Source organism: Aulostomus chinensis, chromosome 10 (genome assembly GCF_037954235.1).
Source record: "Aulostomus chinensis isolate RoL2024-O1b breed Wild chromosome 10, RoL_Achi_v1.0, whole genome shotgun sequence".
NCBI classification, from domain to species: domain Eukaryota; kingdom Metazoa; phylum Chordata; class Actinopteri; order Syngnathiformes; family Aulostomidae; genus Aulostomus; species Aulostomus chinensis.
The window spans coordinates 3709925-3732133 of record NC_141329.1 but is presented as its reverse complement, the minus strand read 5'-3'; the positions used below and the strand labels follow the sequence as shown (position 1 = coordinate 3732133).

Here is a 22209-nt window from a genome sequence, read left to right as displayed (position 1 = left end):
ACTCAAATCAGTGGATTCACTTTTGGAACTTTTTTCACAAATCAAGTTTATAGTGGGGCTCCAAAAAGACAAGTCATCTGTTCCCAATTCCCAATACACCGTATCATATTTAACGATTATGAGACTGACTTTTATTTGAATACCATCAGATTTCAGCATATGTAAACCTTCTAATTCATAGATTAAAAAAAAAGTTCTGTTCGAGATACATTTAATTCAGCAGATCTCTGTTTTAGGAGTGTGTAAAAAAATCTCAGTCAAAGCGACGGTGGAAGGAATCATTATGTTGTAAACGTCCATTTGTTTTCTCACCGTATCTTGGTGATGTCTACCAGTTCTATTGTTCTGTCTGAGTGCCTTCTTGTTACTACAAAATAAAACAGACAGGAGGGTTAAACGGACTCTCTGACACCGTAAGAAGAGACAGTGAGACTCGGCAGTGATCTGGTAAGTAGAATCAATATTTTATTTCCGGTATGTATTTTGTCAACAAGTCAAACATGGGAGGTGCATAGTCATGAAGGGAGCATGAGCAACATGGTCACAAACACAGACAAACAGCTTAACACTAAGGAGAAAGTGGATCCAGGATTGGAGCTGCTGATCAGTTGATTCGTTTTGCGTGTGTGTGCGCGCGCGCGTGTGTGTGTGTGTGTGTGTTTGCAAAATGTTGCAATACGCTGCAAGATTTTGACTTTCTGATAGCAAATACTATCATTGGAAAAATGTCTGTGGCCTTCGCCTAGCTAAAGATATAAATGTTCACCATCTAAAAATGTTCACGATGAAAGCAGTCGTATTTGTGCTAAAACAGGAACAAATCATTCCTCTTTCATCTCATTTCATTTGATGGGTCAAGGATTGAAGGACGGCTAAAATCTCTGCTCAATAAGATCAGGGATTGATCCTCAGGTTTGAGTGGAATGTGAGAAGCAGAAGACGTCAGACTTGCTTGGCAGTGTTGCCAACACTAGAGAGCAACATCATATACAATTTAGAAATTTAGTAAATGCCACTCATGCAGTGGTACGTAGTTTAATATCGTTCTATGTGATATGTTGATCGTGTGTGTGTGTGTGTGTGTGTGTGTGTGTGTGTGTGTGTGTGTGTGTAGAGTTGTGTGACAGTAGTGTAACAGCAGACATGAGACTCCTGGATTGGCAGTATGAGTTTCAGCCGCTCTGGCAGTACGAGCAAGACTAACTGTAAGGAATCATAGAGGTCAGTTCTCACTGTAGTGAATAATGTTACCTCAACATTATCTCAAACTAGTCGTTGTTCTCTATAGCTGTCATTTGGAAGTAACTGGATAAAACACCCATGGTTTTAACAAATTTTTGCATGGATCCTATTCAATTTACTGTAAACATACATATGCACCACTCCTTGTTTTAATCACGGGAACTTATAAACTAACTAGGCAAACTATCGCACGTTAATTTGCAACAATTTCAGCACTATGTATTTGTAATCTTATATATATATATATATATATATATATATATATATATATATATATATATATATATATATATACTTTTTTTTTTACATTGAAGGTTGAGTCACATTGTTGCATATAAAATTACAGTTTTTGTTTCAGGTTACATGTTTTTTTTCATCACATTGAAATTTTAATCTGAAACAAAGTAAGATGCGTGCATGTTGAACGCGTCATCAGCTCCCTGACACTCAAGGGGAAGTTACTTCATGTTTTTGGCTTCCACCACTGGGTGGCAGTCATACTGTATCTACTGTGCTGTATTGCACCATTGCAGAGGAGAGTCTGAATGAATGAACCATGTACTGAAGGGAGAAGGAGCTGAGGTCAGCCACTGCCTGTTCCAAATCATAGATGTGCTCCAGGATTTAGTGTTGCATGGAAATCAGTTTGAGGGTATTGACAGATTACAAAAAGTAGTCAAACTCCAAATAATCAAAATATTTTGACAAAATCCAACAATTTATAGGTAATATGGGACTCTGTCAATGCCCTGGAGTTAGCAAAGGCAGGAACTTACACTTTTAAGTCAAACCATGTGTGTGATGTTGTTTTCAGTGAATTTGAAATTCCCCTTTCTGCTGGTTTTTTTTATGATGACAAAATTGTCTCCGCTGGCAAATTTGACCCCACAGCCTCTATTCTGAGAAAACTGCTTGACAAAGTGGTCCAGATCCACTTTAATGCTAAAGTTATGACTTTGTTCAGTAGTTTAATCTTCAAATCATAAACCATTTACTTCAGATGCTTTAGAAACATACTGATTTTACTTCGTATTCCTCTGATACTTCTTTTATCACTGGTTTGCTTCCCCCTCTCATGATGCAAAAACAACAACAACAACAAAATGTTCCAAAGTTTACATCCAGAATTTATGGTTACCTAGAAACAGGCAGTGGCTGAGTTTTACCCCCTGGCTCAACTTGCCTCGTTCTCCCCCACTGCAGCACTCGCTGCTCACAGCCAACCATGAGACTCATGTAGAGTTCAGCACTGATACTGGGGACAGGAAAACACAGGTCAGAATGTCAAAAAGGGCTTATGGGAGGGAAGGAAACCCATGTTTAAGATTAAATAACACAGCCTAAGCTACCAGTAGTGTCATAACTCAACTCTGTCTGATATGTAGGCAACTCATCCATGTCATATCATCAATAATTCCATCTAATTATCCCCAGGCATAAACCTGGCCTTCATCTGGCAGCAGCTCCTCACATTGCTGCGGGATCAATAACATGCTTCTGATTCTGTTTCTCCAGTTGCACGACACGTAGATTTGACTTCAGAAAACGAGTGCGCACATTAGCAGTGCGGTTCAGAGTGGAGAAGGAGCCTCTGACACTGTTGATGATGGATTCACAGCATTAAGTTACAGAAAAACAAATGGGGACTAAACAACAGGACTGTGGCTACAGATACACACGTCAGTGAAGGTTACTATGCATCATCGTCCCTGCATGAATCCACCTATTGTGGTCTATTGTTATTGTACGTATGGGCTCAGGAAAGCACACAAATCAACACTGCGTCTCCCTAACTGTGGATATGGATTCCGTCCTCACAGAGACTCACCATCAGGTAGTAAGTCTGTTTGTGCGTCCGTGTCCACAGTTTTACAACACAACAATGATGCTGTATCACTGGCATAGTGATGCAGCAACAGTATTAGTAGCAATAACAGTTTCCTTCCAAAACACTCACAACACTGTTTCACAAATCGTTAATCTCGACAGCTTTGTCTTGATTCCATTTACACTCAGTTAAAACAAAACCAAAAAACAAACAAAACCAAAATGCAGTCAAATTTAACCCTCAAACCAGGGAATGCCTCGATTCACACTGCTTGTTGCTTATTTTAGGATTTTTTTTTCACGGTCAACATATTAAATTCACCTCACCGCTCTCCAGTCTCAAAATCTTTCCGTAAAAACTGAATGTAGTAATTCTCCTGAAGGGCGGTGTGTTGCAGATTTGATGAACTCCACTGAATATGAAATCTGGTAGTAGTTTTGATGTTTTGGCTGATCGGTTTGCATGTCATACCGGTTGAATGGTACTGTTTTTCACCCCCCCCCTCCCCCACCCCCCATCATATTTCACTCATTGGAAATGTTCTGATTTTAAATGCAGTGGTTAAACCCTTTTCAGGTTTCACCTCCCTGTCACTCCACAGGACAGCCACTAACTTGGATATACGGCCTTCAGTGCTGCTAGCGGTGTTCATCAAGGCCCAAACACAAAAATACCGGAGGATGAAATTCCTTCTGGTTCATATTGGGATGTATGATTATCATCAGAAGCATCTACTGGAGGGATGTCACCAAGGCCGGATTAACCATTAGGGCAACTGGGCAGTTGCCCAGGGGCCGCGGGATCCTTAGAGGGCCCGCGGCGAGCCCTCGAAGGATCCCGCAGCCCTGCGGCAATCAGTGCAAAAGCAAAAAAAAATATTAGTCTCACTATGCTTTAAGCCTGACAGCTGCCGCTGTAGCTTTTGTCAGCGCAAGTCCAAGTTGAGGGGCAGAGCCCCCTCATTGGTCGTCAGCCCACCATGGGGCGGGTCAAAGCAATGGTGATGCCAATCAAGGCAAGGGAGATTTCGATTTAAAAAAAAAAAAAAATCGAAAATGGAGAAACCTGGTGGTCAGCTTAGTGGGAGCGCTAAACGCAAATTAAAAAAGGACAGGGATTTTAAAAAGGCGGAAAGTTTAAAGAATATACCGAAAATAGGTAGGACAATATTATAATCTTCTGTGGTTAATTGTTGATACCGCGGTGTTGGTTGGGTTTGTGGGTTTGGGGGGTTGGGGGGGGCACGAACAGGTTGTTGCCCAGGGGCACTGTGGAGTGTTAATCTGGCCCTGGATGTCACTGGTCAATCAAACTGAGAGGATGGAGGGGTTTATAATGCAGCTTCAAGTTCAAGCTTTTCCTAATTTATCTGCTCTGGGAATGTTCAGCTGAGTGTAAATGGGACCTAATATAGATTGATCCAATGCAGATAAATCTGCCCAATGTTAACCTAATGTCCATGCGTTAGTCCTGCCGAGATACATTAGCACAGTGTAGTTACATACATTGGTACAGTGAACAGTGACATGGACAGACAGATTTGTGATCACAGCCGATCCAAACACATCAATAAAGTGCCTTTTAAGATGTTGTTGCATAATCAGATGTCTGTCTTATTGCTTCCACTGAAAGCAAGAGGGGATCTGCGCTCCTTTATTAGAGAGCAGCAGGCTAAGAGAAGTGGATAATAACACAACCAGTATTCAGTGAGGAAACATGGAGTCAGACTATGCTTTAACCATTCTGAAGTACTCCAACCTAAATACGGTGACGGAAATGTCGTAATAAACATGGTAAAGCAACAAGGACTTCAACTGCTTTGTGCAGCCGCTCCGTCTAGTGGTAAAGTGCTGTATTGTTCGTACGCATGATAGTGTGCTACACTCTGGTATCCAAGTGGCTTCTAGTATGTGATTACAAGTGTCAGTGTGTGTGTTTGTGTGGAGCTCTCAGCTGTCATAGCTATGCCAGCGATGTGTGAGGGTGCGGCAGGTCACGTCTGCCGGCTTCTTAAAGGATCTCACATACTAGGGTTTCGTTTCTAATGGACAGAGTATCATGGGACGTGTCCCCGTTGACTTATCTCAGGCTGAAGACAAGCAGCCACTTTCTCTTATATAATTTGTTTTTCCACTCCAAAACAAAATTAGATTTTTTAATAAATGTTATTTTACTCTTCAAAACCTCCAGCTCTGGCTTTTCTCTTCTCCAAATTTTCCATTTTAATAGTTGCAGTCCAAGTAAACTGCCAAATCTGAACTAATGGCTGGTTGTGGAGTTAAGCTGTATAATAACTGGTTTCTCAGAATCAAAATAGTTGATTTTTGATTAATCTTGAGATCATTTGATCAATTATGAGCTCATGTACCTTGTTATCTCTCTTGAATATCATTTTGCTAACTGTTTTGTTAACATTTTTTTAAAGATAAGTTAAATTAAATGATTATCATGAAAACTAAACCTCCATCGTCAAGATGATGCATGAATGGACTCAGCATTAAAAGAGCAACTACAAGCACCGCAGACTAAGACAGCTGGCAAAAAGGAAAAAGGAAAAACAAAGGAAGAAAATACTGGCTTATCGATATATTCATACATTCATTCAGTAATACGATCAGCATAATGAATATATATCTCTAGCAAATTAATACAGACTTGCTGGAAAATATTTTGTCAATATACAATACTGACAATATTGTCCCTATCAATATAAGTACATGATATGGTACACTGTACTTGCAAATATATATTTGTGTGATGTCAAAGTTATCAGAGAAAGTTTGACTATGCCTCCAAACGTGGAGCTGAACTGCATCTCTCTCCACAGTTTCTCCTGTCAAGGTGCCACGACTTTGTCGCACGCATCTAGCAGAGCTGTTCAGCTCTTGTGACTTCGCTCTTCCCTTGCCAAGAATACCTGAATACCATTGTTCTAAAAAAAAAAAAAAGAGTCACGTTTCAATCACCCTGGCCTGCTTAAAGGTGCGTTAGGAGGTGTTCATCAAACGTCGGAAGAGGTTTGAGGTTTATGTGCAGGGTTAAATGGAACCATGTAGAGACACAGACATGTTCCTGCATTGTGATGTAAGACAACATAGACTTATAGGACGTTATATAAAATGCGCACATGCTAAAAATGCATTGGTTATTAGTCAGAAGCAGCATGAACAAGTTCATTCCTCTCTTTCGGGAGCTGGGGAGTCTGGGGATTGTCTTGATGTGGGTAAGGGTTGTTCCTTTTTTTTTCCAATATATTTTCTGGGTTTTTTTTCCTCCCACCAACAGAGGGAGCAGAAGCATAACAGGCACCTGTGTTTCATCTAAAGCAAAATAATAAAAGATGTGCAGAACTAGATCATTCGCTCACGTCAGACAGTCCATTTGTCAGCATCGAGCGGCCGGTAGTTGATCAAAACCTGCTGCTGATTGAACCGGTGTTGTCAAACTTGGACCTGGCAGTAAACATTCAGGTTGAAGTTCAGAGTGGTGAGATGACATTTTAGCCTTTGAAGGTCAAGAAATAGCTTTAAAGACTTCTCAAGCCAGTAGGGCTTCAGAGAGAGGAGTGTCACTTATCGTCTTTAATTTTTTCTCCACTTTCCAGTCGATGGGAGGGACATGCAGACTAAACTTTCAGGTGTGAAAACGCCCTGAGAGTCGACAGAGGATTCGGGAGAAGTATTTCAACAGTTTTGTGCTGTTCAGTTGACATCATGGCAGTGCATAGACTATGGCTATCTATTGTGGCATTAAAGTGAACGTGTTTCCACTGGTCCGGTTTGTTTAGGTCCAAGTTTCACATACAGGTATGACTCAGGTATTCCAAACTATGAATCAAAAAGGTCTTGTCAGCTAAAGCTAACAGGTGTATTTAGTGGAGGCTGACTTTTGAAGCAGGATTCTGACAGCTGAGCTTCTGCTTTGGCAAGGTTCCTTCCTCTGATATTTGTGGCTGCACAGCAGAACAAGAAAAAAAAAAAAAAAACGACAGCAGATTTCGACAACAGAGGCTGAAACAAACGGGCTGCTAGCTGGGATGTGACTGATCTAAGCTGATACACAATTTTTAAATCTCAAGCATGATGTAAAATATGCATTTACATAGTGTATTATTTAGCCACTATTAAGATAAAACAGTCCATCGACAACAGCATTTTCTCTGAACGTGTACATTTGTCTAACATATATACAAACATAGACATACGTTGCATTTTGCTCATGCCTTTGGTGTCCCTTTGTTGTCAGCTTTGGCTCCTGTAAGTCCGTTTTCCGTGTTGTCATTCCCTGAGTTCACCAGGCACTCTTTACTACGGGGGATGAGAAAGCAGAGGTTAACATGCGGAGCTGGACACACGAACCCGGGGCCTCTCGCCACTCCGTTGATGATGTTGTTGTTATTTTCTGCATTGATGTTGATAGAAGTAAATGCCATGGGCTGAGTGAATTACCCTAAGACTTGAGTCTTTGCAGTGACTTTTTACAAAATGTCTTTTGTTATGTGTTAATTGTTTTTTTGAAGTATTTCACGAGTTCTGAATGGTCATAACACTCATTTCCTTATTGCAAGTGCAATCTAATGAAGCATTGTCCAGTCAAGACGATCAGATAGTCTGACAAGTTCAAGGTAGCAAACTGAGGCCACTCAGCAGTTTTCCAATGCTCAGCCCCTTTAATAAAGTTAATAGACCTTTTGTGCTCTGTTGGCATGACCTCATTCCTTTTTTTTTTAAACTAAGGCTCACAATTTATCCAACAAATACATGCTGCAATAAGCACATTACTGACTATAATCCATCTAGTGTAAACCGCCTGCCTCCTATCGACATCCGCGGGGATTTTACTTACTTCTTCTCATCATCCTTCAGTAGGAAGTGAACAACCAAGGCCTTTATCACCATGACAATGATCACTAAGCCAATGACTCCACCCAGCACTGAGACAATGATGACGGTCAAAGTATTGTCAACCTCTTTCACTGTAAAGAAAGAGAACGAGTTGGACATTGTGGGAATGCATGAATAACGATTGAGAGAAAGAGCCTGAGGCTGCAAGCACTCTCAAAACATTGAGTTATTTTAATAAAATATGTATTTCTGTTGCCAGGTGTATTCAAAGGAGTGCGTGTGTCACATACTTTGGTCCACCACTATAAGAGTGAAGATGGCGCTGTGGTTGCGGCTCTTCTCTTTTGGGTTTCGGGCGAAACAGGTGTACTCTCCCTCGTCCTCAAAGGTGATGTTCCACAGCAGGATGGAGATGTTGTTGCTCTTGGAGGAGCCGACAAACTCCACACGTTCATGGTACACATGAACCCGTGGCTCCACGCCTTCGACGGAAATCACTGCCTCACAATACTAAACACACACACACACACACACATTTGAATAAAAAGGAACAGTAACTTCTGGTAATCAAGGGGTCCCTTCAGTCTCAGTCTCTGTTGCTCATACTGCAGATGTCTGTACCTTCAACATGGTTCCATTATCATTATACTGCCAGTTGAAGTAGAGGTTCCTGATGCCAATACAGGAAGAGTAAGTGCAAGGGAGCAGGACTGTGGAGCCATTCATTGCTTCAACTGTAGAAACTTTGCCGGTCGACACCTCCAGTCCACCAGCACTCCATATTCCTGAATGACAGGGGAGAAGGGGGCAGGAAGAATGCAGTGACACGAAAATCATTTGGTAAAATCCCCAAACAGGCAGCTAAACACAGAAAAAGCAGCACACATCACGTGCAAGACAGAGACACTAAACACAAACATAGTGCAAGATGTATTACCAGTAAAGCATTCATTTGAAGATATGCATGACAAAGATGTCTCATTTGAACCCCCTGGGCGAACTAGGAGTGACCTGAAGATGTTTGAGCTGTGGCACCACTTGATTAAACGGCCAGGTTATTGGATAGACAACTCATGAAACCTCAGCTTTCTTTTTTCACCTCATCTTTACTTATAAATGTGATTTCAGTTCTCCATTAATTACTTTTTTTAATCGGAATGGTTCAGTATTTATCTCCCTATGTTACTCCCTGGAGAGTGTTACCTTTTAATTATTAGTGTGAATTTCGTGAGTCAGAACTCAAATTCTTATGATGTAGCCATCTTCCATCTTTGCCAGATTTCTATCCGTTGTGAGGGAGTTGCCATTAAGCTTGAAGATATGTTCATTTAGGAGATGTTGCTTTCCACCAGTTCTTTCTTTTAAAAAGATATTAGGACTGCACGTTCTGGTCATTGGTGGTACTGTATCACAGTGATGGAATCAAAACGTAGTGTGTTGGTTTCCTTCTTTCTCAGAAAAATGAAAATTTAAGCAATTTAGCCGTCGTCACGTTGATTAGATGCAGGCTGAAGACAACTAAGAGTAAATATTTGGATAAAGAAAACAAGATATAATTATCAGTCAAGTGAGTGGTTTTTTGTGTGTGTGTGTGTGTGTGTGTGTGTGTGTATGTGTGCGTGTGTATTTGGGGCAAGCTGACCTCACAAAATATGCGCCATGACCACAACCTCTCAACACTGATGATAAGTTGGTGGCACCACATTAAGTGGAGGAACCACAGAAAGAATCCTTCTGGACTTTAGAACCGTGGAACCACGTGAGGCTTCTGCCAGCAGTGCATGTTTTGTAGTTTCAAAAATTCTGGTTAAAGTAATGAAAACATCATGGCTTGGGAAAAGTTGGAAACGCAGTCATTTATACAGGATTCAAATGACTTTCTCCCCAGTAATTTCGGCATCTGTTCTGGGATTCGGGTCTGCTCCTAAATAAACCAACACCTCGGACAAGTTCTGCGGAAGGTTTTGAGTATTCCAGCTCCCTCTTACAACTGTCATATTCCAGTGAACCAAACAAGAGATCTGGTATAAACAATGGGACCATTATACTCATGATGCATTCAGGCCTGGGAGTGAAAGAACAGGCTCAAGCAGACAGCCTCAGGGTTCTGGTGCACCACCAAAGACAAGACTAGGCTGGGCATTAGCTGGCGCCTCAGGAACAGAGACAGACCGGGCATCTGCATGGACGACCAGTTCCTCGGGACAGGTGGACTAAGATGCAGGTTGCAGAGAAACTGGATGGGGCCTGACCTCAGGAGAAGCAGTCTGTGCTGCAGAGGAGATAAGCCTGGTGTGTAGGACTGAGGAACACATGTTGGGCCTAGCCTCCAGGAGCAGGTTAGGAAAACCCACCTTAGTCCTGAGCCTAGAGAGCACAAGTTAGAGCCCAGCATTGGCAAAAACACTGAGGGGAAGAAAGGGAAGAATGCTGTTGTCCTTACCAGAATAAAATACTGGCATTTCAATTTTCTGTACACCATGGATGTCTATAATAATAATACACATCAGTTCTTCCAGAAATGAAACTCACTGACAACACCAGTTGAGACCAAATTTGAAAACAACAAAGTTACATTTTGTAGGTCCCATCCACCAGCGCAACCTGACTTGCTATATACGCAAGACCACAACACTGCTTTTGTTCTTGTAAGATATTAAGACATATTGACAGGATTTTGTTTAAAAAAAAAGTTCATATTATTTATTTAAATGGTTTGACGAACTGTACAACATCAGCATTTTGTTATGGCAGCTTCTCGGCCAGGCCTGGAAGCATTTTCAGAGTTCCAAGAAGTCAGAAGATTGTCAGCTTTCAGGCTGTCCGTCCACTCCAGGCTCAAAAATTTTAGCCAGAATAAATCAAATTCTTCAACCTTATTAATGATGATGATTCCTTCAGGGCTGTTGCTGTGGAGTACAGCGTGCTACAAGTAGCAGCAGCCAGCCAATGAACCAGCAAAACAACTGGACTGAATGGAAGTATTATTAAGACTGCAGAGATACAGGACAGGGATCTTGGCAGGAAATCTGGAAGGGGGGGGGGGTTACCAGGGTCAAGCCAAAGCAGAATATATTAACTGTCCAAAAGCGTAATAAAGAGGCTTCAGTAATAAGATATAATGCCAGTTCTGTCCAAAATATAATGACCTAATCCCTCTTTTAAAGTGTCAATGAAGTAACGCACTGCAGCATTGTGGAAAACATGGATTCCATAGAATTTGGGGGGGTCAGAAAAGCCCACAACACCAGGACCTCAATGCATGATTGTCCGGTGTTTGTATCACATGTTACAATGGATTTTTAAAATTAGAATAAAAAGCTAAATATCTTCTATTGAGTCCGATGTTAGGAATGTGCTGTCTGTTATGACATTCCAGAACACGCATTTCATCAGTGACATCTGAAGTACTTGAAACTGGGGTTCGCCTCCTCTGGCAAAACCTGAAATGAAATTCGATAACTTGTGTCGTTTCTTCCTCAATCAATCACATTTTATTTATAAAGCCAAAAATCACAAATAAGAATTTGCCTGAGGGGCTTAACGCTCTCTACACCTGTCATTGACCCTCCGCCGGGTAGCGAAAAACATCCGAAAAAACCTTTTAACGGGGATAAAAAAAACCAAAAACGCTTTGTGCTTCCCAAAGTTGCTGCGGTTGTTCCCCTGTTAATGTTTTTGTTTGTTTGTTTGTTTCATCTGCACTGTGGGCGTAAACCCCCAGTGACCAATTTCTGAAACTGGTTTCTTGACTCTGGTTGCGATCTGACTGGTCAACCCACAGCCTGCCTGGGACGGACCAACAGGCAGACAAGAGAACTCCAAATACAATCAAATGATGCGATGGATGCAATTGAATAAAGCCACAGAAACAATCTCAAAACTCAAATAAACAACAATTTTTAAAAAAGCAGCTGAATTTGCCAAATGATGCCGTAGGTGGGTTATGTTGTTTTTCAGTGACAGCTGGTGTAATTCTCAGATTATTGCTGTGGTATCTCTCACACACACTTGAGTCCTATTTATAAATGCTCTTCTCTACACTGACCTGCCCAGGATCACGTTGCACTTGGGCATGGTGCAAACAGTGTTACAGTAATCTTGAACTCAGCCTACAAATTGTTTTTTTTTTTTTTTCCATCTCTAAAGTTGTTTGCCACTTTGTGTCTTTGCAAAAACATGAAAAAATCTACTATCTAATCTCAGAATTTGTAAAATACGATATGAACTGAACGTTTGGAGATTATTGTGCTACACTGATGCAGGAGACATCAAATGAGTGAGGCGAATGCTAAACTACGTGTAAGATAAAACTGTATTTTATTTGCTTTTCCTCTGCAGTTTTGCTCTCCTGTCTCCTCAGTCGTACCCCCTTCATCTCACCGTCTACTGTTGGATATTTTTATCTCTCGTCTGCAGTCATCTTGACTCGTCTCCTCTGCTTTCAGTGGCAACGTAGGCCATTTGGGCTCTCCTTGTACTTTTCTACTTCTGGTTCCGCTCGCTTTTAATGGACTCTTACTTTTGTTTTGTTTTTCCAGCTCTGGCCACTTTTCCAATGGTCCTCTTCCTTCTTACACGTGCTTTTAGAACATGTAACTCAGGGAAGTATGTGAGATGAGGAGAGATTTGGAAGCTGGACTGTTGGACTGAAGGAGGGAAACGTTTCCTGGAAGTGAATAACGGTCTGAATTCCTGCTCTGCCTTGTCCTTGTCATGAATATTTGTTTTTACCTCTATTAATAATCATTGGCATTATGCCTTTGAGTGAGTCGTCTAACCAAGTGATGATAATGACGCAATACTTGGAAGGCAAAACACCCACATTGCAGGAAATGGACTGCACAAGTGCATTTAAAACATCTGCTCTCCATTATCAGATTGTTTTCATCCCTTCCTCTCCTCTTCTGTCCTCCTGTTGTTGCAGCTTTCATAACACCCACTTTCACTGTAGTACTGTACTTTACTTGTCATGTGTGTCTGGTCATACTAGTATGTGCAAGTTTGATCGCTGATATTTTTAGCTCCACTATCAAATACCCGTGTGCCCCAGTTGGAAAACATCAATACATGAATCATGGAACCTAAAGGGAGGAATGCAACTGACGGTGAGTGCCCTTGGCTGACTGTCAAGGTGAAGTGTTTTCTTAAATAGGCCAGAGATTGAGGGGTTAATGTATTTCTGAGTGAACCCATAGAGAGCTGACTGAGGACACTTATTAGCGTGCTGAGAGAGAGGGAGAGAGAGAGGGAGAGAGATGACGGGAATGGTGGGAGAGAGGAGAGGGAATGGTCTTAGTGGAGGAAGAAGCAGAGGCGAGTGTGACGTTCTCACCAAGGTGAATGAATTACAAGCTGGTAAGTGACCCAACCAACAGAGCTGGCGAGGTGACGGAGGTGGAGGTTACAGTCACACTACGCATATGGACACACTGACACTCCACAGTATCAGTGCCAGCATTAATAAAATCATCCCGGTGAATCTTGTGCGTAGTTATAAAAGGAAAGGTCGAATGTGAAATGTTTGATCTTTTTTTGGGAAATACAGATCGTTGCTCTCAAAAAGGAATGTTTCCTAACCATGAAAAAGAAAAAAAAAAAAGTCATCCGATTCTTGTTTGTTTAGAACGTAACATCTGATAAATCTCAACATCACCACTGACTGACACCTTCAGGTCGAAGAGTATAGGAAGAAGAACCTTGAAATAATGTGAGTCCAGCTTAGTCTCACTCTGACATATTTAGACGAATAACCATTATGATGTAGAATGTAGAACATGACAAAATACATAGAAGCCCCAATGTGAAGCACTGACATGTGTGAAAATGGTGATGGACAGTGCTGCCACAGAGAGATGAGGGCCGGCAGCGAGGATAATTTGAACATTGAATTCATAATGACATCATGGTGATTACGGATCCATCTGAAGGACCAGAGAGAGGATGGTAGTACCCATACAAATCAGAGTGTATGAGTAGTTATTATGTGACTGATACCCCACTACGGCTGCTACAAAATGTGTGAGTGTGCAAAGTTCTTGAGCATTACAGCAGTCCAAGGTCATCAGAAGGTCAAGACCAGAATCCGGGACTGCAGTGGCCATCAGTGGGACTTAGACTGTTACGAAGTCAGCAGTGTTCGAGATTTATAACATTCAAAATATTAAAATGCACAGTTTTTATTCTTCCCCTTGGTTCAATTTCGGTTTTAACATTTGGGACCAACAGATCAAAACAGAAGTGAAATGAGGACAACGAAACTCATCTAAAACATTACGGCTGTATAGAACCTGACAGAAGCTTTCAAGTTGATTGAGATGACAACACTCACCTGTCGGCCCTTCCTGAGGGCGATTATCAACATCGTGGAAAACAGGAAACCTCTGTTGTTGTGACATTTGCATGTTGTGTAACCTTATTCAGCGTTGCCAATGAAAATTGACTCCGCATCATTGAAAGGTTTTTATTGACATGTAAAGTTTTGGATCCACAAGTCTCTCTTTACGACACTCTTGTGTTAAACGTGAAGTGCAAATCAAACAAATGGTCGTCGATTTTTTTGAATAATAGACGATGATCCCAAATGTTTGTGGAACATTGTAGCCTGGGCCGTCGGGGTCTAGGCTAGCAGCTGGCGCCACTACAACACTCCTCTGTAACACACGGTAACGCTCCAGAGAGAGGTAGTTACCGCAACTCTGTGAATATACAGCCCTGACTCCTTTACACTATGGTGACTAAACATCACGTCTTCAGGAACAAAGAATGAAAATGAGTTAAACTGTCACTTCTGCCTAAAACGATCCTTTTAACCAAAAGTGTAACGTTTAAAAAAGACAAAAAACAACAACACAAAGTCTCTTCTCTGAGTTCTGTCACTAAAGTCCTCATTTTATTGACTGAATTTTATTGAATACATGCCAAACTGAGAGCCATGAGGAACTCCTGGGGTGTGGGGCCATTATTCGGTGCTTTGACCAAACCAGAGTGTATGAGCAGAAACACAGAGTACCACTGCACCACTACGTCACTGCCAGTAATACAACCAACACTGGCGCACACATATACTTAAGCTGTGCCAATATCATACATTTATTTTATCGTTTTACATTTTTTTTATTCAATTAATTTTCTTTCCTTGTTAAAAAAAGTGCTTCTTATTAAAAACGACAAATCCTTTCGCTGGCGAGTCACTGATCCAGCGCAGCAACCTGATAGTCAACCAGTCCTGAGTTCAGATCAGTCTACTTGGATGGCGTCAACCATGATGCCCTCAGTACTGGTAAACATTGCATGTGACATCACCGCATTTCAACCTGAGGGTTTGCACAGCAGCCAGGAGAGCAGTTGAAAGCAGGTGATGAGGCATAAAGCAAAAGAGGACTATGAGATAATGTGATAATGAATATAGACGAATAGAGATTCACTCAAACGCTGGCATGAAGCTGCTTTTCCAAGAAGAAGGAAGTTCTGGTGGGTCATGCAGGAATATAGAGGAAGAGTGAGGAGTGGGAGCTAAAGGTAAAGAGAGAAGTATAACTTACCCAGCAGCAATGTAATTGCCAGAGCAGCAAGCAGATCCCCTGATCTCTGCCGACCTGGCACGCTCGAACCTCTGCTGTCCTCTGACGCCATGACACCACCTGTCTGTCTGAGTCTGTCTCTCTGTACGTGTGTCTTTATCAATCTGTGTCCTTGTCTGGCAGAGTTGAGTCCTTTCAGGTATGTGGGTCTGTGTTATATGTCTCTGCAGAAAGGTGGAATGCTGATCTGCTGAAGGAGGACCCTAAAGTCCTGCTCTCAGTCCCTCCCTCTTGTCCCCTCCTCTACACTCCGTCCCAGGAATGAGTCCAAGGAGTGAAAAATGAATTCAATCAGGGAGCTCTCTTCTGTCGGGTTTCTCTTTCGCAACCCCAGAAAGCAAAAAAAAAAACAGACTGAAGAATGCAGTAGTTGAATGAAGAGTGCAGGCTGTCTGTCTCACCCCTCCTGTCCTCCGTCACTGTCTCTGGTAGACTCAGTGGTGCTTATCCAGCAAGGCAGAGTGTGAAGCAAAAGGCATAAAGGACAAGCGAGGCAGAGCAGTAGCGGTATAGCGACGTAGTGTCAGACAGCTCCACTGCTCTAGAAGCAGCAGCAGGAACAGCCGGGGAAGCAGGCTGGCCAACAAGCCCCACAGGGGGAGACATAGGCTGGAGGGGGACTGGGTAGAGCATTCGAGAGAGGCACCGAGGGATGCTGGAGCAGAGCCAGCAGCCAGACAGAAAGGCGGAAAGTGTGCGTCTCCCTCGCCGGGAAGAAATGAGGGAGAAAGGTACTGCAGAGGTAGAGGTGAAACGAGAGAGAGAGAGAGAGAGAGACAGAGGGAGAGAGAGAGAGAGAGGATAGCGTGAAATGAGGGGGGGTGGGGTGGGGGGTACTGCTGTCACACACACACACATCCACCCTGCACAGTAAGGCTGAGTCAGCCTTGCTTAAGAGGGTCTACGAGTTGGACAACATACCCCTGTCTTCGTCTTCACTGCATCCTTTCCTCCTCCTCCTGTCTCCACTTTCATGCATCTCCCTTTTCAGGCTCATTATGCCGTGTTGAAAGCTACAATTCATCTGCAGGATCTTCTCTATCAAATGACTCATGTTTTATCTCTTTATCTGTTGACTCTTCACTTGTACAGCAGAATTGCTGGCTTGTTTTACACACTTATCCTTAGATGCAGGATACAGTATGTGTCATGGCTTGCTATCGAGGATGTTACTGTGGCACAAAAGCAGGATTGATTTATTATTTTATATGATAATTAATCGATTTAAAAGGGTTCTTCTAAATGACTGCATGTGCATAAACTTCTGCCAATAGTAACATCATCCCTTATCTAAAAACAGATCCCACATCCTGAATCATGTTTAATATTAAATGTCATTTGAATATGAGAGCAACCGTATCTGCAGCTCAGCTGAGCAGCTTATACCAGACTCTTTTGTCTCTTGACTTTTTTCATTTTTTTTGGAAAAGCAAAGCCGATGACGATAGGAGACGTTTACAACTTACATCACGGAGTCGTCTTTGATCCCAATGAAAAATGACAACTTATCTGCTAACACTGGTCTAGTTACGGGATTTTTCCTGCCATGCACGCAGGGAACGTAGAAAACCTGTGAAACCTGTGTCCGTCACCAACATTAAATCGTGATCACTTTTCATAAATCTCGACAAAACCTTCAGCACAACCCTGGAGTGACAGTGAAGAATCGCCAGTTCACGACCTGAATGTGAAGTGTGACCTCATTCACTGGATTCATGACTTCCCGCCAACTGACTTATGCATTATTGTCATCGCCAACATGAGAGCCAAACAGAGCCACAAAGCCTAGTTCTCTATACACACCGCAACGCTCATCTCCCTCTAGGATGCACGGACAAGTAGGCAATTAGTCTCACTTCTACAAAAAGGTTCTCTTCAACACCTCAGTGAGTGCTGACTTTTGATCACTGCAGACTTCACCAGCCTGCCAAAAAGGATCAATCAAACTTTTCATCAATAAAATTCTGCTCTGTCATTCATATGTTGGCAAGTCTTCCAGAAAAATCTGTACAAACTTTACTAGGAAATGTAATTGCCTTTCTTAATGGACTTCACATTTACAGTGTGTGATGACTTCACTTGGCACCACAGATGTGTGTGATGATGTTCTGGCATCACTTCATCTTCCCTGGACTTATAAAGGTATTTGGCGATGATCTCATAGGCCAACAGCAATATTTTAATGAATATGATAGCATTTTCAAAGTTAAAAGCTTTCTGAGAGTGCAAAATGAGTCTTCATCGAACCGAACCACGGTCCACAACATCTCCAGGAGCGAAAATGAAGGTACCAGGGGTGAACCTCAAAGGGTGCGACAACAGTTGTTTATCCTTTGGTTAGGCAAAAGAAACATTTCAGGCTTCCTCAAAACGTATATAATCATATATTAAATATCAAATATCATATTATTATTACATATGATGTCCCTTCCAGGTTCATATCTCCATCATCATCACCTTAGAGGGTGATGGGTCAGAGATGGAGACAGTGTGAGGTACAGACTCTTTGTTTGCGAGGTGCTAGAGCTGCGTGTGTGTCCTCACATTTAAAGAAAATGAGATCTAAACACACTAAACAATGATTTATTCAAATATCTGTGTTTACGCAGTGTATGTGCACACAAATATGTAGTCACACACACCTGCTCCTGGACAGGGTGACCTTGGATGCCGTGAATAGAAGGAAGGCGGAGCAAAAGAAGACATTTCACTGATGAGAGGATTGAGAGCGTCAGGGATCAGGATGGGAGGATGAGAGGTGAGAAGAAAGAGAAGTTCAAGGAAAGATGCAATGGGACGAGAGGAAAAAGTGGACAGGGGAGAAGGAGAGACAGGAGGCACAGGAGAGGAGATGAGAGGCGGAGGGAGGGAGGGAGGAAGGGAGGGAGGGGGGATCTGTTTCTGGGACGGCCGAGGTAGAAATGCTGCAGTGAAGCCTCACTGCTGCTACAGAGACACCGAGCTCGTAACCTCTATCTTCTCTCTCGCCATACCTCCATCTTCTCCCACCTCCTATTCTGATTAACCTTCCCTTCACCCTTCACTTGGATGTGCCTACCCCCAACCTCCACCACCCCACCCCCTGCCTTCCTTTCCCTCTCTCTATCTCTCTCTTTTTGCACCAGCCGGTGAGTGAGCAGATTTCAGAAAGCATCCTGAGTGGAGGACAAGTGAGGCGGGCCTCTCTCTAGCTCCTCTTTTAGTCTGTCTCTTGTTTTTTATTTAATCTGAGCCGGTCAGTCCATCTTTAGTCTCCAGCGTTTTACCTCTCCTCTCATTTCGTCCTTGTTCCCCTTCTTCTCTTTTTCCCTGTCTGTCGTGTCCTCCTACGGCTTCTTTTTGTTTCTCTGTCTGTCCGTCCATCCGTCTGTCGGTGGGAGAGACAAGGACCATGAAAAGGTGAGTCCTGTCTAAAGTTAAGAGAGGTCTGCGATACATGTGCATTCACTTGCACATGCACACACACACACACACACACACACACTCAGAAGCAGAAGAGTTGTAAGTAACAGACTTCCGTTTGTAAAGAAGTCTGTGCTGAACTCATAGCTGGTGGTGGTTTTGTGTTGGTGACTCGCATTTTGGATGTGCAGACTTGCAGTTTGAGTCGTAAGTTGACAGCAGATGGAAGTTTTGTTTGATAATGGCAGCAATTTGGCTTGGCACAAAATAAGTGAATTATTAGGATGAAAGCAGTAAGGTCTGTCGCTAAGAAGCCCTAAAGTCCTGGATGGAGATTATTTTTACACGTTTGCGTCAGATAAAAAAAAAAATGAACTGACATGTTTTGTGTGTTGTGTACCTTCCCTGTACAGTAACTATTGTTTGCGGTTAGCTTAAACTCATGTCCTCCTCAGACAGAAGCGCATCATTCATGACTCATAAAATGCATGTGTCTTATTATTTTACGTTTGACCAGTTCTTCTGAAAACAGGCCCACAAACTACTGTATATTTTGGTGGCTGAAATCCAAACAAACATGAGTGATGTTTGGGAATGCTGCATGTCCACTATAGAATGGGGATTCAAATGCTTGATTTCCTTTCAATTTCCTAATTGATAGTTGCAATATTTGCAGCTAATTACAAGTTCTGACATGTTTAGCTGTAACGACTGACACCAAAAACTCAAATGACCTTGTGTCCTACGGCTTGCAGCTGCGCGTGTGCTGGTTTTGAGTGATACTTACATCGGTAAATAAAAATGATGATCACAAAAATCATACATTCATATTCAGTCATATTCTTAATCATAGTTACAAAGATTATGTCTCACTATATTTGCTGTTCTGAAGCTGCCATTGTGAAAAGACAGAGAACACACGCACATTGTGTTACAAAAGTGTTTCCATTGTAATTAACAAAATCAGCGCTGTCGTTCATCAGTACGTGAGTCTTCATGACTTGTGTGGAGCTTGTGTGATCCATGTCCATGTCCATGTCTGTTTCCTCTGGGTGCTCTGGTCTTCTCTCCCGTGTGACCTCTTGGATGTGGATTGCTGTCTTTCTATTGGCCAGTAACAGGCCCTTCCTGAACCTGAACTAGATGAGGTGGTTCAGATTACGATTGACCGAGACAAGGATGTACACGATACTGTGAATATTCTCAAAACATCTGAATGTAATCCTAGCAGCTTGTGCAGATGTTGCACAGTGCAGTACTACTCTGTACTGCAGGTACTCAGCCAGCACAGTTGATTATTGCATTTTTCTATTTATGGCTTGTGTTCCTTAAATAGCTGTGTAGCCTTGTTGGTATCTGATCCTGAGAGGGAGTGCATGACAGGAGCCTCAGTGCTCCTCATGATCCGTTATCAACCGGTCATGATAGCAATGAACCACCAGCATGACTTGCTCTGATGATGCAAGTCGACAAAATGTGAATCGTTTCATTTTGCTTTTTTGAACTTTGATAATATAAAAGGATTACAGAATCAAGTTATATGTTAACTAACCTTACTGAAGCCATACTTCACAAAAAAATGTGTTTTTTAATCATAAATACTGTAGGCATTGAATTTATACACACACACACATATATATATATATACACACACACAAGTATTTAGCTTGACGCTAGTCGTGGCTGATGGCTTAAAAATAATACAGATGAAAAATGAACGTGACCATTTTGCAAAATTCTTAAGCGCTTCATTGTATGATCCCCATCTTTTATTATCCTGCAATATATATTTCATCATCCACAAGCACCTTGATTTTAGACAAAAACAGTGCTTGTTGACAGAAGTGCCAAGCACAACACACTCCCTTAAACAACTCACCCGTGCTCCTTCATGGTAGCGCAGAACTGGAGGTGCCTAAATATTAATGCCAGCTGTCAACGGAATTGTACATCAAGCTGATGTTGGTATTGAATGTCCTAACACTGGATTTCAGTGATTCTGTGTCACAAGCTGCATCCCACCACGCATCACTCATGGACAATGTTAGCAGCTCTACAGTTGAGTGAAGTTATCGAGTATCTAAATATTTTACATTTAGTACCATAAGAAGTAGAAGGTCATAAATGTGCGATCTCTTCTCTATGGTGCATTTTATAAATGGTTCCCCTGCAGGACTGCCTCAAGCTGTCTGCATGCAGTGCTGTGTAGTCTAGTTTGCAGTAGTGGGGACGCTGCGATGATTCACCCCATCCCTCCACAGATATGCACAACCCAGAGCAACAAAATGGTTGTCCTCGTGTCTGCGGGCTGGTGTCCGTATTTGCTGCCGCCCTGGGTCATGGCTCTAAATTATTTTTAGTCAAGATATTAATATTTTTTTTGTTTTCACACGAGGCTACATTTTCCATTTTCTTTCTCCCAATGCAATGTTTGCAGAAACAACCCATGTTGATGTGACAGCCTGCCAACAAGGTACTCTGAAATCCTGGAACTCTGTGGGTTTGGGACACAAACCTCGGCACCATCTATTCTAGGTCACTCTGTTTAGAATGATTTATCGATTGGCAGGTTTGAATCTGTATTATTAGAAATTTAGGTAGTTCTGTTGTCAAATAGTAACTCTTTATCTGCATCATCTGGGGGTCACCATCCCGTTCCCCTCTTTACCTTTTTCTCATGCAAACAGATGTTCTGTCCTGTAAAGCCTTGGAAACGTTCTGCTTTGTCTGTCCTGCATGTTAGCGCTGTGAAATTATCTGCTATTTTGATCTCTTGTTATATAATTAGGTGCACATAAATTTGGGGTCATGATGCACGGTTTTTGGATGATCAGATGATGATGATTAAAAACATGAATCGATTTGCTACCCTGAAACATGCATCATCTGGCATCTCTACAAAAATGTGAAGACAAAATGGCAGCTCTCACCTATCACACAACATTTCTGAAGATTGCGTCAACTTACCGTTTCCATATTGGCATCTTTCATTTGAGCAGCTCGTTCTTGTGATGATTACCAATTATCAAAATAATCAAGATTCTAGATATCAACGAATCACACATTTGTGGCAAAACCATGCCGACTCACGTACTTGGCTTTAGGTCTGGTTAAACTGAACATAATCAGACGACACAGACAGCAACCTTGAGGCATTTACAGGAATCCTCTGAGGGCTGCCGTCACAGCATATTTAAATCCTAATATGAGATTAGCACGACTCAAATGATGTTTTTACACATTTATAGAATGGACAGTTAACAATCATCAAATATTTTATTAAGATAATCATTTTTAACATTCAAGGCGC

At 42.0% G+C, this 22209-nt stretch overlaps 1 protein-coding gene across 2 annotated transcripts; it reads right to left on the bottom strand.

The window, feature by feature from the left end:
• Positions 1-1071: 1071 nt before the first annotated feature.
• Positions 1072-16240, bottom strand: LOC147254094 (sodium channel regulatory subunit beta-4-like). Of its 2 annotated transcripts, XM_086215615.1 has the most exons (6): positions 15459-16240; positions 8536-8699; positions 8205-8424; positions 7916-8045; positions 7275-7377; positions 1072-7022 (listed from the first exon to the last, which is right to left on the bottom strand). In XM_086215615.1, the coding sequence occupies exons 1-5, from the start codon at positions 15547-15549 to the stop codon at positions 7287-7289; spliced, it is 696 nt and encodes a 231-aa protein (XP_086071741.1). In that variant the 5' UTR covers positions 15550-16240; the 3' UTR covers positions 1072-7022; positions 7275-7286. The 2 variants fall into 2 exon arrangements, with proteins under 2 accessions (XP_086071741.1, XP_086071740.1); XM_086215614.1 differs by having other exon boundaries at positions 1072-7377.
• Positions 16241-22209: the final 5969 nt, after the last annotated feature.

What these genes read in the sequence shown, in the direction of transcription:
- LOC147254094 (XM_086215614.1), bottom strand. Translation starts at nt 15,549, where the DNA reads ATGGCGTCAGAGGACAGCAGAGGTTCGAGCGTGCCAGGTCGGCAGAGA. An exon ending in TCTTATAGTGGTGGACCAAA is followed by an intron (nt 8,046 to 8,204) that starts GTATGTGACACA and finishes CTTTCTTTACAG; the next exon opens with TGAAAGAGGTTGACAATACT. An exon ending in CTGAAGGATGATGAGAAGAA is followed by an intron (nt 7,378 to 7,915) that starts GTAAGTAAAATC and finishes CATCCCCCGTAG; the next exon opens with TAAAGAGTGCCTGGTGAACT.